Source organism: Saimiri boliviensis, chromosome 5 (genome assembly GCF_048565385.1).
Source record: "Saimiri boliviensis isolate mSaiBol1 chromosome 5, mSaiBol1.pri, whole genome shotgun sequence".
Taxonomy (NCBI): Eukaryota; Metazoa; Chordata; class Mammalia; order Primates; family Cebidae; genus Saimiri; species Saimiri boliviensis.
The window spans coordinates 43,214,903-43,228,990 of NC_133453.1; the positions used below are offsets into that span (position 1 = coordinate 43,214,903).

At 40.3% G+C, this 14,088-nt stretch overlaps 1 protein-coding gene across 2 annotated transcripts in view; it reads right to left on the bottom strand.

The window, feature by feature from the left end:
* PLCL1 (phospholipase C like 1 (inactive)) overlaps positions 1 to 9,048 on the bottom strand; it is a 364,459-nt gene extending 355,411 nt beyond the window's left edge. Inside the window, exon 1 of one of the 2 annotated variants that reach the window (XM_074399307.1) lies at positions 8,239 to 9,048. In XM_074399307.1, the coding sequence (XP_074255408.1) occupies positions 8,239 to 8,478 (240 nt within the window). In that variant the 5' untranslated portion in view covers positions 8,479 to 9,048. The remainder of the gene's footprint in view (positions 1 to 8,238) is intronic. The other variant, XM_003925690.4, reaches the window with a different exon arrangement.
* Positions 9,049 to 14,088: the final 5,040 nt, after the last annotated feature.

Consider the following 14,088-nt stretch of genomic DNA (forward strand, 5'->3'; position numbering starts at 1 on the left):
ATTGCACTCCAGCCTGGGTAACAAGAGTGAAACTCCGTCTCAAAAAAAAAAAAAAAAAAAATACTGGCAAACCGATTGCAACAGCATATCAATAAGCTCATCCACCATGATCAAGTAGGATTCATCCCGGGATGCAAGGCTGGTTCAACATACGCAAGTCCATAAACGTAATTCACCACATAAACAGAACCAAAGACAAAAACCACATGATTATCTCAATTGATGCAGAGAAGGCTTTTGACAAAATTCAACAACCCTTTATGCTAAAAACCCTCAATAAACTAGGTATTGACGGAACGTATCTCAAAACAATAAAAGCTATTTACGACAAACCAACAGCCAACATCATACTGAATGGGTAAAAACTGGAAGCATTCCCTTTGAAATCTGGCACTAGACAAAGATGCCCTCCCTCACCACACCTATTCAATATAGTACTGGAAGTTCTAGCCAGAGCAATCAGGCAAGAAAAAGAAATAAAGGGTATCCAAATTGGAAAGGAGGAAATCAAATTGTCTCTATTTGCAGATGACATGATTGTATATCTGGAAGACCCCATCATCTCAGCCCAAAGTCTCCTGAAACTGATAAACAACTTCAGCAAAGTCTCAGGATACAAAATCAACGTGCAAAAATCACAAGCATTCCTATACACCAGTAATAGACTTCAAGAGAGCCAAATCAAGAACGAACTGCCATTCACAATTGCTACAAAGAGAATAAAGTACCTAGGAATACAACTAACAAGGAACGTAAAGGACCTCTTCAAGGAGAACTACAAGCCATTGCTCAACGAAATAAGAGAGGATACAAACAGATGGAGAAACATTCCATGTTCATGGTTAGGAAGAATCAACATCGTGAAAATGGCCATACTGCCCAAAGTAATTTACAGATTCAACGCTATTCCCATCAAGCTACCAATGACCTTCTTCACAGAACTGGAAAAAAACACCTTCAACTTCATATGGAACCAAGAGAGCCCGCATAGCCAAGTCAATTCTAAGCAAAAAGAACAAAGCAGGAGGCATCACACTACTGGACTTCAAACTATACTACAAGGCTACAGTAATCAAAACAGCATGGTACTGGTACCAAAACAGAGATATAGACCAATGGAACAGAACAGAGGCCTCACAGGAAATACAACATACCCACCACCATCTGATCTTCAACAAACCTGACAAAAACAAGCAATGGGGAAAGGACTCCCTGTTTAATAAATGGTGTTGGGAAAACTGGCTAGCCATGTGCAGAAAGCAGAAACAGGACCCCTTCCTGACACCTTACACCAAAATTAACTCCAGATGGATTAAAGACTTAAACATCAGACCTAATACCATAAAAACCTTAGAAGAAAATCTAGGCAAAACCATTCAGGACATAGGTGTAGGCAAGGACTTCATGACCAAAACGCCAAAAGCAAGGGCAACAAAAGCCAAAATAGACAAATGGGACCCAATCAAACTCCATAGCTGGTGCACGGCAAAAGAAACAGTCAGTAGAGTGAATCGGCAACCAACAGAATGGGAAAAAATTTTTGCAGCCTACCCATCTGACAAGGGGCTGATATCCAGAATTTACAAAGAACTAAAGCAGATCTACAAGAAAAAAACAAACAAGCCCATTCAAAAATGGGCGAAGGATATGAACAGATACTTTACAAAAGAAGACATACAGGAGGCCAACAAACATATGAAAAAATGCTCATCATCACTGGTCATCAGAGAAATGCAAATCAAAACCACATTGAGATACCATCTCACACCAGTTAGAATGGCGATCATTAAAAAATCGGGAAACAACAGATGCTGGAGAGGATGTGGAGAAATAGGAACACTTTTACACTGTTGGTGGGAACGTAAATTAATTCAACCATTGTGGAAGACAGTGTGGCGATTCCTCAAGGACCTAAAAATAGAAATCCCATTTGACCCAGCAATCCCATTACTGGGTATATATCCAAAGGATTATAAATCATTCTGCTACAAGGACACGTGCACACGAATGTTCATTGCATCACTGTTTACAATAGCAAAGACCTGGAACCAACCCAAATGCCCAACGATGATAGACTGGATAGGGAAAATGTGGTACATATAAACCATGGAATATTATGCAGCCATCAAAAACGATGAGTTCACGTCCTTTGTAGGGACATGGATGAACCTGGAAACCATCATTCTCAGCAAACTGACACAAGAGAAGAAAATCAAACACCGTATATTCTCACTCACAGGCGGGTGTTGAACAATGAGAACACATGGACACAGGGAGGGGAGCACTACACACTGGGGTCCGTTGGGGGGATATGGGGGAGGGGTGGGGGGGTGGGGAGGTGTGAAGAGATAGCATGGGGAGAAATGACAGATACAGGTGAGGGGACAGAAGGCGGCAAACCACACTGCCATGTGTATACCTATGCAACAATCTTGCATGTTCATCACATGTACCCCAAAACCTAAAATGCAATTAAAAAAAAAAAAGTTATCTGAAATACACAATACACATACCAATACGTAAAACTGAATGTTGTTGTTACAGAAGTTGGCCATTTGGCCCTAACAGTTATTGTCAGTTTAGTATAATTATTAATTACAATAAACTCTGTCTATTGTTTCCTATTGCAGAAAATGGAATACAGAGATGAACTAGGATGCGGAGCTGAATAAGAGTTAATGAACTACAAATAAACCTTTTTTACATTATTAAAACACTTTTCAAAATATAAGATTATGCAAACTGACAGGTTTCACTATAATAAAGTTTACTGATTTATTACCTTAGATTTTGATTTAAAGTCCAATACAATGATTGTCTCCCCGCTTCTTAAAACTGATGGCTCATTTACTGGTCCTGAGATCCTGCCTCTTAGCTCTGTCTAGGCATCTAAAGTTGGAGAGGTTTTTTTGTTTGTTTGTTTGTTTTTAATATACAGTGTTAAGCACATCTCAGTTTGGACATTGCTCCTGAACGTGGAGTTATGCTCAATATTCACAGTTATTAAAGCCGAACAGAATTGTGTGAGGGTGCAGAGAAGACTGTTGCAATTCCTTCATTGAGTTACTGCCTGGGCCACTGCCTGATTAGTTTGCTCTGGCATTGCCTAGAAGCAATTAATGAATTGCTTGTTCAGTAGAACCAAGGTAAAGTTGGCTGTCTCCTGATATCTTTTCATAATGCCCTGCTGTGCTGGAGGTGTTATTTGGCAATAAATGTTCAACTGATATTTTACTGTACAAAATTTAATTACCTGTTTTCTCCATTGTAAAAAGGGAAAGGTTGGGAAAACACTATTCAGTCTCAATCACAAAGCGTGTTTAACCCCTCAATGGCTATGTGATTAACTTCCACTTTTTTACTTTAATATACTTTCCAAAAGGGAAAACAAATTTTGTAAATTTTAATAGTAGTAGCAAACACTAATCAACAGACACTTCTAAAACCCTTCATCAAAGTAGGACAATGCTCTTTACCTAAAGTTTATTCCTAATTTTCTTGAGAGGTGCTATAAGAAATCACATCAGAAAGGCACTGCATTTAGAAGCAACCACTTCTAAGGTGAAATGTGGCCATGTTACTACAGCAAAGTGAGAGAACATAAATATTCTAACTGAAGTTGCCGGGATCATAAACCAGATCTACCTAAGAGGTTCATGCCATTCATGCAGCTGAATCACATCTCAGGAGGAGAACCGCAACTGAAGCCACCAGGGCACACTCTCAGCAACCCTTACAGTAAAGTAAAGGCTGGTCAGCTCTTCTGTACAATCTGGTTATTTTTCCAAAATCCATCCACAAGTTGGTTATTTGGAACTTTTAACACATATTTGTAGAGAATAAAATCTATAAATGCTGATTAATTCCCAGGTCAATCTATAAATGCCTATGTAATCCATAGGGTGCCTAAAATTTTTAACTGATTTTTAATCATATTTAATTTCTCTTTGTAACAGTCTCTATTTTTAAAAACACACACTTTCAGATCTCCAAATGAAGATTCCTCATTTTCTTACTCCCCTAGAATAATATATATTCCTATAACTCAGGTATTTTTTCCATCTGTGTATCAGCCTAAAAGAGAATACAATGCTTCACAGACTCCACTGTCTGCAGGGCATGGGCGAAGTGGGCCTGAGGTAAAACAACAGGTTTCAGCTCCATGTATTGACACAAAGCAGAACACCTGCCAGATTGCTCTGCCTTTTCAAGTACAGCACACACCTAACAAAATAGCCAAAGACAGAAAAGGTTGTAATCCCTTTCTAGAATCATCAAGCTGCAAACCTTCTGAACTGGGGGAAAGAGGGCTGAGAAAAGATAATTTACCCCACAAACCATGGGACCTAAAATGCATACTCTTCTGTCACTGTCTTATGTGTTCATGCTGTTTCTAACTTAGAAAGTATTCATGGATTGTGGACTTCCTGCATCTGAGAACCAGCCCAAGAGCACAAATTCTGAAATTAAGCAGACATGGCTTTCAGTCATCACCCCACATTTTAACAGTAGCTCACCATGCCTCCCTTCCCTACTTTAGAGAGTTTCCTGTGAAGTTTAAGTGACAGAAATTTACAAAAGCTCCTAGTTTAGTATCTGACTCATAGTAGTAGTCACTTAATGTGAACTGCATTCCTCTTGCCCCTCGAGGAAAGCCATAATCTTGATAGGGGTCATCTGGTACCCAAGAGGCATATTTGAGGCTGCAGCTCAGAAATCCACCATACCAGCCCACAATGAATATGATGGAATGGCTCTCGCCATGATATAAAATAATGAGACATGAATAACACCCAAGTAGCTGCTCCAGTGCAGGTTGCAGCACTCATTCCCAACTCCCATCTTCATCCCCCACACCCACGTTCATGAGATCCAAGTGACAATTTCTATTCTTCCTTGCCTAGAAATTTTGTTCTTAAGTAGAACAAAAGGAAGTAGAAAATAGTAGAACTCGTCAAGGTGTTACATGCAACGGAAGAAAAATCAACTGCTATTTTAAAATACATATATAGTTCAGTTCCCACCATCTAATATAGTAAATAAGCTATGCTACTTCCTATTTCCAGAACATTACAGAGTTAGAGAGCTATAAGCTATACTCTAAAATGTTAAATATTTTAAATATATAAGTTTGATATAAAGTACTAGATAGATAAATGGTCTTATTTCTTAATTAGAAATATATTCAAATGCAGAATAGTAAACAACTGCTAGACATTATCAGTACTGCAGTACCTAACTTGTCATTTCAAACTACAAGTCAACAAGAATAAATTAAAATGAATTCTATTGCATTATTGTGGTATATAACAATGCACTTACCAAAAAAACATGCAGCATTTATCAATGTCAATGCTGATGAAACAATCACACCATAAACATAAGAAAAAGTAGACAGATTAAAGAAAACTTAGTTTAATTCTCACACTAAATGTTTTTAAACCTAGGATTGGTTGTATGAGGGGAAGAAATACAATGACAGTAGAAAGAATTTCTGAAGATGCATACAGATAAATGTCATTGTTTTCATCAGCTCAGAAGGAAATTGTTTTCTCAACTAAACACGTTTTCACAAATTAGGGAGGGCAAATTTACTGAAAACATTCTTTTTATTAATATACCAGACAGTCTGTTTTCTGCCAGGATAGCACTAGTCTGAAGCAATACCCTAAATTGAACTGAAAAGAATTTAATATTTGATGATTCCCAATCTTTCAGTGGCTCAGCGTTATGATCATGAATATCAATTATTACTGCACTATAGCTATTTGGAACAGCATTTAATATTTTGATTAATATAAAAATGTACTAAAACCTTTCTTTTTTGTGTATATTTCAATGCCAGATTTAAAAAAAAAAAAAAACTCTTTTGGCAAAACTGGAAAATGCATTTTTCTCTCAATATAGAACATGTGCTATGTATTTCTTACATGATCTAGACTTTTTTAGAAACTCATTTTTACTATGCTAAAGGAACAAACCACAGGGCAGCTGATTCAAGAGTGTCAACAGAATGGTTCTTGATCTCAGAGAAGGAGTGGAACAGAGGCTACCACCTGCCTTTTTACTCCCAGAAGGGAGGTAAGGCCTCTGGGAACAGATCCCAATGAACGCTGCCCACCAAAGACCTACCAGATTATCCTTGAAGATTAGTTTGTTCAACATAATGACCTTAGACTACCCTCTAGGCTTCAAAAATGTTTAAAGCTATGAGGTCTGTAAAGCTCTAGCCAGATTTTTTTGTATAAATCAGGAGCAGCTATAGTAAATCATAGATGAGTATAGCTATACATTCTTACATATGCATAGAATATTTGGAAACATACATAAGAAAGTGTTAACATCTAAGCAGGTGGACTAGGTAAGTGGGAATGTGGAGTGTCTGAGGGTCTTCCCTTCACACTCCTTTGCAACATTTGATTTTTTAAATTATAGGTATGTGTTACTTTTTTAATAAAAACCTAACAGAATAACTCACTTTATCTTCAAATACCTTTAATTTTAAAGGCCACTTACCAAATGTTCATTGCATTTGCTATTATAAAAAAGGGGTGAAATCAAGTTAATACTCTGCTGTCTCCCTCCTTTTTTGTAACAAAAAGAAACTTCAAAACAAAAGAGGCACTATTACTCAGCAATGACCCTTCTGAGAATATAAACCAGCATAGTACAATTCAAAAGTGGCAAGCTCAGTTGTAAGAATTTGCATATTCCTTATACTCCATTGCTTTTGATTTTTACAACATTATAGAGCCCTTTGCTCTTTACTATCATATATTTTAAAGTATCTTGCAGTGCCTGTTTTACACACACAGGATAACATGTAGCATCAATATCATAGAATCTAAAATGCATGTGTTTCCTAATTGTGATGTTTTTTAAATTTCAAAACAGTATGCTTTCTGACCTGTGGGTTAAAAGCAAAATGGTAATTTCCCTTTGTCCAAATTTACACCTAAAATAGGACACTCCTTTTCAAACAATCAAAAAGCCACAAGATAACAGAAACTACTACAAGTCATTTGTAATTACCACCCACTCTTCTTTTAATATAGAAACCCCTTCACTGATTTTAAATTTCCATGTGTCAGTGTTGGGAAAAAGACTATGCTGGAGCCACATTCTGTGGTCAGTCTTAGGTAGACTGGTAATGGGAGCTTGGAACATGTATGATGTACTAGTCATGCAGCTTAACCCTGAACAGTTTTTGAATGTATCAGTGCACCCAATAAATTCAATAGTAAATAAAAGTCCGTCTTTCATTGTCATTGAGGGGTGTGTGTGCACACACACACATATATACTTATATGTATACATACATAGTTTTATACTGACTGCTCCACCAAAATCAATTTTAATCTGGCATGCATATGATTGATTACTCACATACATTCACACTGAATCCCTTTTCCAGAGCCTGTTCGGGATTCTTACCCAAATAACCTTATCCCAAAGTCATGCTCCTGAAAGAAGAAATCTCAAACAGAAGAAAATAGCCCCAAGTGGAAGGAAGATGGAAAGAGAAAGGAAAGGATAGAGGTTTACAAATTCCTTTCCAAATGGATGGAGAGAAATTTTGAGAGGTGATTAGCGGGTCAGGAAGCGTTTTCCCTGTATGTGGTGGTAACCACAAGGATCAGGGATAATGCTTGGGGGATTGGTTGCTTTCCGGTTGTGCTTTCTGCAGCTCAAAAACTCTGGGCTCTTCCATTGCTCTTTATTGTGGTACAGGGTCCACTCAAAATTCTGCCTGCCTACTGGGAAAGTTCACACCTCTTGGGATTTCGGGATCATTTAAGTCTAGAGGGGATTTTTTTTTTTCCACTTGAGAGTAAGCTGTGCTTTTTCTTCTTTGTACGGGAAAAGCTAACCCTTCGCTGGAAAGCAATGCACAACCATCCGGTGGGTCTGCATTTATCCTGAGTTCTCCCTTCCTCCCTCAAACAACGGTTTCATGAAGCTTGCAGAGAAAATGAGGGAAAGCATCAGTCAGAACGCAAAGACGCAGAGCGGAACTTTTCCTCTGCTGTCAGGGAGAAAAAAGTCACTTGTGCGTCTCACCGCTGAGAGCTGAGTCTGGGAACCTCCGGATGAGGGAGGAAGGAAGGTTTGGCGTTGAAGGAGGTGGGAGAAAACAATGCCTAGCCTGGCTGCCTCCGGACACCGCACATCCTGCCCGGGTCCCCGGCCCACCCATCACCCACAGCCAAGCTCCCCGAACAGCGCGGCTTCGCTTACCTTGATGATGCTGCTGCGCCGGGGGGTCGCTCGTGCAGCCTCCAGGAGGCCCGCCTCGGTGTCGGCTGGGGTCCCAGCGGCGCCCGGCAGTACGATCCCGCTGCGACGGTCCCTCATGCGGCCCCCAGAGGCCGCCGCCACGCAGTCCCCGGCGCCATCCGGGCCCACTCTGGGGTCGTCTTCGCCCCCCGCCGCGTCGGGCGGCGCCGGACCCTCCCTGCCGGCCGCGCCCTGGGCCATGGCCCTGCGCGTTTCGGGCTCCGCGGGGGCAGGCGGGACGCCCGGCAGCGGAGTTCAGCCGCTAGGCACTGGTGCGCTCCTGCACCGGGAGGCGGCCCCGCCAGACTTTGTTTCACCGCCCAGCGGCGGTGGCCGTGGCGGCGGCGGCGGCAACTTTCTGGAAAGGAGACATCGCTCGGGCAGAGATGTCCTCTGGCTTTGGTCCAGGGGGCTAGCAGTCCGGCGGGAGACGGTGGCGGGAGTGGGGAGGCGATGTGAGCAGGAGGCAGGAGAGGCCAAAAAGAGAGAGAGGTATCCGAAATGTGATGCAAACGTCGGCTCTGCGCCAGACAAAAGGCACCGGGCGCCCAGCCAGGCGGCCTCCTGAGCCCGGACGCGCGCGACCCGAAAGGGGCCGGAACCGGGCGACTGCGGCCGGGCGCACCCGCCACCTGCCCGCGGACTGCAGCGCAGCGGTCCCAGGAAGTGCGGCGGCGGCGGCGGCGGCCTCCACTCCGCTCTGTTGTGACAGGGAGGGAGACTTGTTTTGACAGCCCGCGGGGATTGGCAGGCATCTGGGCCTCTTAGGAGCCTCGCCTCGCCGAGGGGGCTCAGCCTGACCAATCCTCACTGCGGAGGGGTGTGCCCGAGCGCGAAGAATGGAATGTGTTCTGTAACTGGGAGCCGACCCAGCGGGGCTCGTGTACTCCAGCCAGGGTGTACGCGAGCGCGCGTGTGCGAACCCGGAGGCGCTCCATGTATATTTGCGAAACTAGCCTGAGACCCAACAAATCCAGGTTGGGGGCACAGAGTTAGGGGAAAGAAACCTTTTTCTGCCAAACAAAGCAATTTGGAGGAAAGAGGGCATTGAGTACGAATGTCAAAGCGTTTGGGGTGACGGAGTGAAGCTTCTCATGGTCAAAGGTTAATTGCAGGGTCTTGGGCCAATTCTTAGAAGTCAAGTCCATGCAGAAATAGGCTAGGGTTACTGGGATCTTGAAGTTCCATAATTTGCTTCAGGTTCCACTAAAGGATTCTAAGTTCATTTTGCAATGTGAGTAAATATAACAAGGAAGGGGAGTCAGATGAAAGAGATGAGAGCGAAAGGAAACTAAACCAACTAAATCCCTCGAAGACTGACTCTCAACAAAGCACAGATACAATCCAAGTCAGATAAATGCAGGTGGGGAGTTTAGTCCCTATCCTAAAACATTCCTGTCAATGGTTCAGCCTCCCTTCTCTATATAATCCTATATTAAAACATGTTTTGCTCATTTCCAGTAAGTCGGCGACCAAGAAGGGAGAGATCTTTGGATGATGCATTAAGTCACTGAAATTATCCATAGAATGCTCAGATGCAATCCGTGGCTCTAAGGTTCCCTGGTAAGACAAAAGATGTGGCATTTTAATTTTAAATTTCTTTGATATTAGAATCTATATTAAACTTCACTTATAACATTACATTGTATCTTTATTAATAATTTAATAATTTGAGATTTTACTTGTTCCTTAGTCTGGCCAAGAGCATGAGAAATTATTCAGCATTTTAGACCAAGAATTTTGTTTGACTCTCATAATTTTAGAGATGTATGGGGATTTAGGTATCAATTAGGACATCCTTTTTGTTTTACAGATGTGACAAAGGCCCAGGGAGCCTTGTCTACCGGTTAGTGCAGGAGCCGAAATTAGAATCTGCCACCCAACTCCTCTGGTAATCAAGCTTCACTACTTTATCTGTCTCCTCTGGGCTACAACCAGCCAGAACTGAAAGGAACACTTGGGAGGTTTTAGATTTGACATTTACCAACTACTAGGGAAGACTGAGAAGGCTTGACTTTACCTTTTCTTTAAACATAAATACAGCCTAGTAATGAATGTACTATAAAGTGTAGCAGTGACCTCTGGTTTTAAAACCAACACCACCCTCTAGTGAGATTCTAAGAACTGCATCCCTATCAGCAAAGGTTTCTTTTTCCCCCATCTTTAAAAGACAGGAGGGGTAATCCAATAAAAGTTTCCTTTTCCAACCGTATGCCTTTATAACGCACAGACTAGAGGAAGAAAATAAACATGTATACACAGACTTAAAACAACCATACATGTATTCCATCCCCTTCAGTTCAGGGAATTCCCATCTATGCTATATAGGAAATATATTTCATTGCTATCCTCAGAAATATATCCTATTTTAGGCTATCATTTTTTCATTTGTTATTCAACTATCATTACATTTGACTTCTGTCATTTACAGTGTCAGTGCTTCATTTTTCTTTGTTACTCTAATAGAAGTTCCATTCTTGGCTTGTCCTCTGAGAAATGTAAAACTGCCTTTATCTCATTCATTATCTTGTTATAGGATATTAATATCATTTATAAAGATTCTTCATCCCACAGACTTGTATACCATTATAATAATGTATTTTACAAATATTAAAATTAACATCACTTTATTAACATTCAAGGTCAGTGATCTTAAAGAAAAACATAGGCCAGAAAGTATAGCATATAATTTGCAAAATGTTTTATCTTTCAACTAGAAATGCCCAGTTGGACTCTTTTCTCTTCCTTGGCATACTTCCCTCTCACCCTCATGTGAAAGCATACATACACACACACACACACACACACACACACACACACACCCCTCTGATTCCTTTGCTTTGAGCCTCTGTCCATAATTACTCTGCTTTGGTAAATTAGTTGGATGCTGATTTAGCAAGTCTTTTATATTATTGTCTTCCAGCAAAAGCATCAGGCTTTTCCTGATAATCATGTTTGCAATTTAAAAAGAAACCCTCCTGTGTACTTGCACGTATCCAGGAGTGGAGTCTGCTTTGTGGACCCACCTCAAAAACTGAGAGAAGAAACTAGCCAGATTCAATTAAGTCAGCAGCCATGGGCACATTTCTACCCCTGCATTAACAGTTCCTCTTTCCAAATAACTGTCACCTATAATTCTTCCCTCCCAACCTTTTACTAGGTCATGGTGACAATTGCTAGATTGGCAGATTGGAATTTGGGGATGAGCAGGGGTGGGAAGGCAATATGTGAATAATAGTAACAAGCAGGAAATTCAAATGTTACTACATCAGAAAGGCCTTCTCTAACTACAAATCTCAAGTTGCCCCAACAACCCTCAGCACATGCCATGTCACTCATATTATTCTGTTTTGTCTTACCACAGGATTTTATCACTGTGAACAAACTGTCTTTTCCATGGAATTGTTTACTTACACACTCTGTTTTACTTTCCCCCATCTCTGCCTCACTTAAATGTAAAATGCAATCTCCATGTGCAGAAAGACCTTGCAATTTTATTCATCGCTATATCCCCAGCTCCCAGAACTATGTCTGGAAAAGAATAAGTTCTCAGTAAATATTTATGAACAGAGGACTTTTGCAGTCCTGTGACTAAATTAAATAATCTGATAAAGAAAAATGGTTGTGTCACTCTCTGCATGGTAGAACTTCTCATCCTCAAGGATCCTAGAATTCCATTTTAGAGCAGAAATCAGAACAGATCCAGAGCAAGCAGCTATAAATCTTTGAAGGGCACTTATAAATTGGAATGACTTGAAATCTAGAACTAGACTGAAAGACAACCAATAAGAACTAAGAAAGGTCTAGCAGTCCTGAAAATACCTAGACCAGACTAAAAGACTAGAAATGTCAATACAGTCCTTCCAACCAGGGAAATCCAGAACCCTGGGCCTGAGAAAAACCCAGTGAGAATATTAAGACTTTCTATATACTACCAGGAAGTCATAGTGGGGGGGAAAGAATTCTCTTTAATAACTGCTTTCTATGTACCAGATAATCCTCTCTGTAGTATTCTGATCTCTACTTCACAGGTAAGAAAACTGAAGATCAAAAGGGTCAAGTTCCTTGCTTGAAGTTAGAGCCAACTAGGAAGTGAAGGAACCAGGATTTGAGGTCAAGTTAGTGACTTCAAAGCTCGCGTTCTTCCTGCTACCTAAAGCTCTCATAAAATACAAGTCCAGTAGCTGTCTTGGAGAAGGAGTAGCCACTCCTTCAGATCTGGAACCACTCACATTAACCAGGACAACCTCTTCTCTTAACAACAGCATGACCTTTATGTCATCAACATGGACCATCAACATGACTGATTCATTAGTGCGTGAGAAAACACATTTTTCATCTCATTCACATATGTGTAAGAAAAATATTTTTGTATTGAGACAGGTCTCCTGTTAAGTTAAAAGATGCATTGCATGTATTCAAAGAAAAGGACATACAGCATTTTCAGTTGAGTTGCATGCGTCTTTATATTTGGTCATAGTCCTCCCCAGTACACATGGTAATCATTTTGCTTTGCTAGCTCAAGAAAACAGAATTTGTAGAGTAATTTGTAGAGTGAATATTAGAGTAAATACATACAAGTCAATAACAGGTAAGAAAAACTTGATCTATGACCTCTTTGAAATTCAAGTTTTTTCTTGAAATTTATTCGTCACTTATATTAGAAATTAAATATGAAATCTCAGTAACTAAAACATAAAAATCAACTTATTTCAAATAACAAGTAAAGTGTACTCCGTGATAACAGTCCTACAAAAATGAGAAGTTATGAATTGCTTATAATAGGTCTAGATTCCCCAGTTTAATAAATCTTTAAAGTACTGAAAGGCAATAAATCTAAGAAATCTTTAATTACAGCCGATGTTCTTCAGTGCCTGATTACTGCTGCTTCTTTCAGAGGTTTAGAAACCTCTACTGTCTGTAGGAGAGCAGAATGCCTGGGCCTCTGTCCATTAACACCAATCCCTCAGGAATTACCCCATGAAGACCCTGGGCTAAGACACTATCAGGAGCTCCAGGCCAATCATCTGCTAGTTGTCTGTATTACGCATGGCAAAGGTCTTTTAAAAATAGACAGTGTTGATTTATTTTCTATGTATTAACTTACTTTGACATGGATCCTGGAGTTGGAGCTCATGTCATGGGTTTTTTCCCTACTGACACAGAAGCCAGAAGCACTTATGAAAAGTACCACTGAAATGGCATAATAAGGCCTCCACAAAAATGTGTTTGCCTGTTTTATCTGACAACCAGGATCTTTTCAAGGTACAAAGTTATGACAGAAAACTTTTCAAACCAGATATATACTCCATGCCTGACATTTTCAATGCATAAGTGAATATACAATAGGTTCCTCCTCCCTTCCAGCCCCCAAATCCCAGGTACATTCCCCAAATCTAAATCACCTACATGATTGTGTTTGGGTTTTTATCCTTCAACTTATACCAAGGTATGAAGTTTATTAATGCTTTTTAATGTCATAAGGCCCATTGGAAGAAACTACTACAGAGTCGTAATTCTTTTTCTAATGCACTTCTTTTCTCCACTCATAATGTATATGACTCTTATGCCTATTTTATAGACCTTATTGATATGCCTTTGTTCTAGTCTACCTTAAACCTTTTGGGAGGAAGAAGCAGAGTGCAATATTTGAATAAATACAAAATCAAAATCCATGTTTTACATTAAAATATAGGACAAAAGTATAGTTTCTTTCATAAGTCCTTTTTTTCAGAGTTAGTTTTCAGGTATATAGTTCTTTTATTAAGCACAATATGAAGTTTGTCTGCTTTACAAAATGAGGAGCTAGTA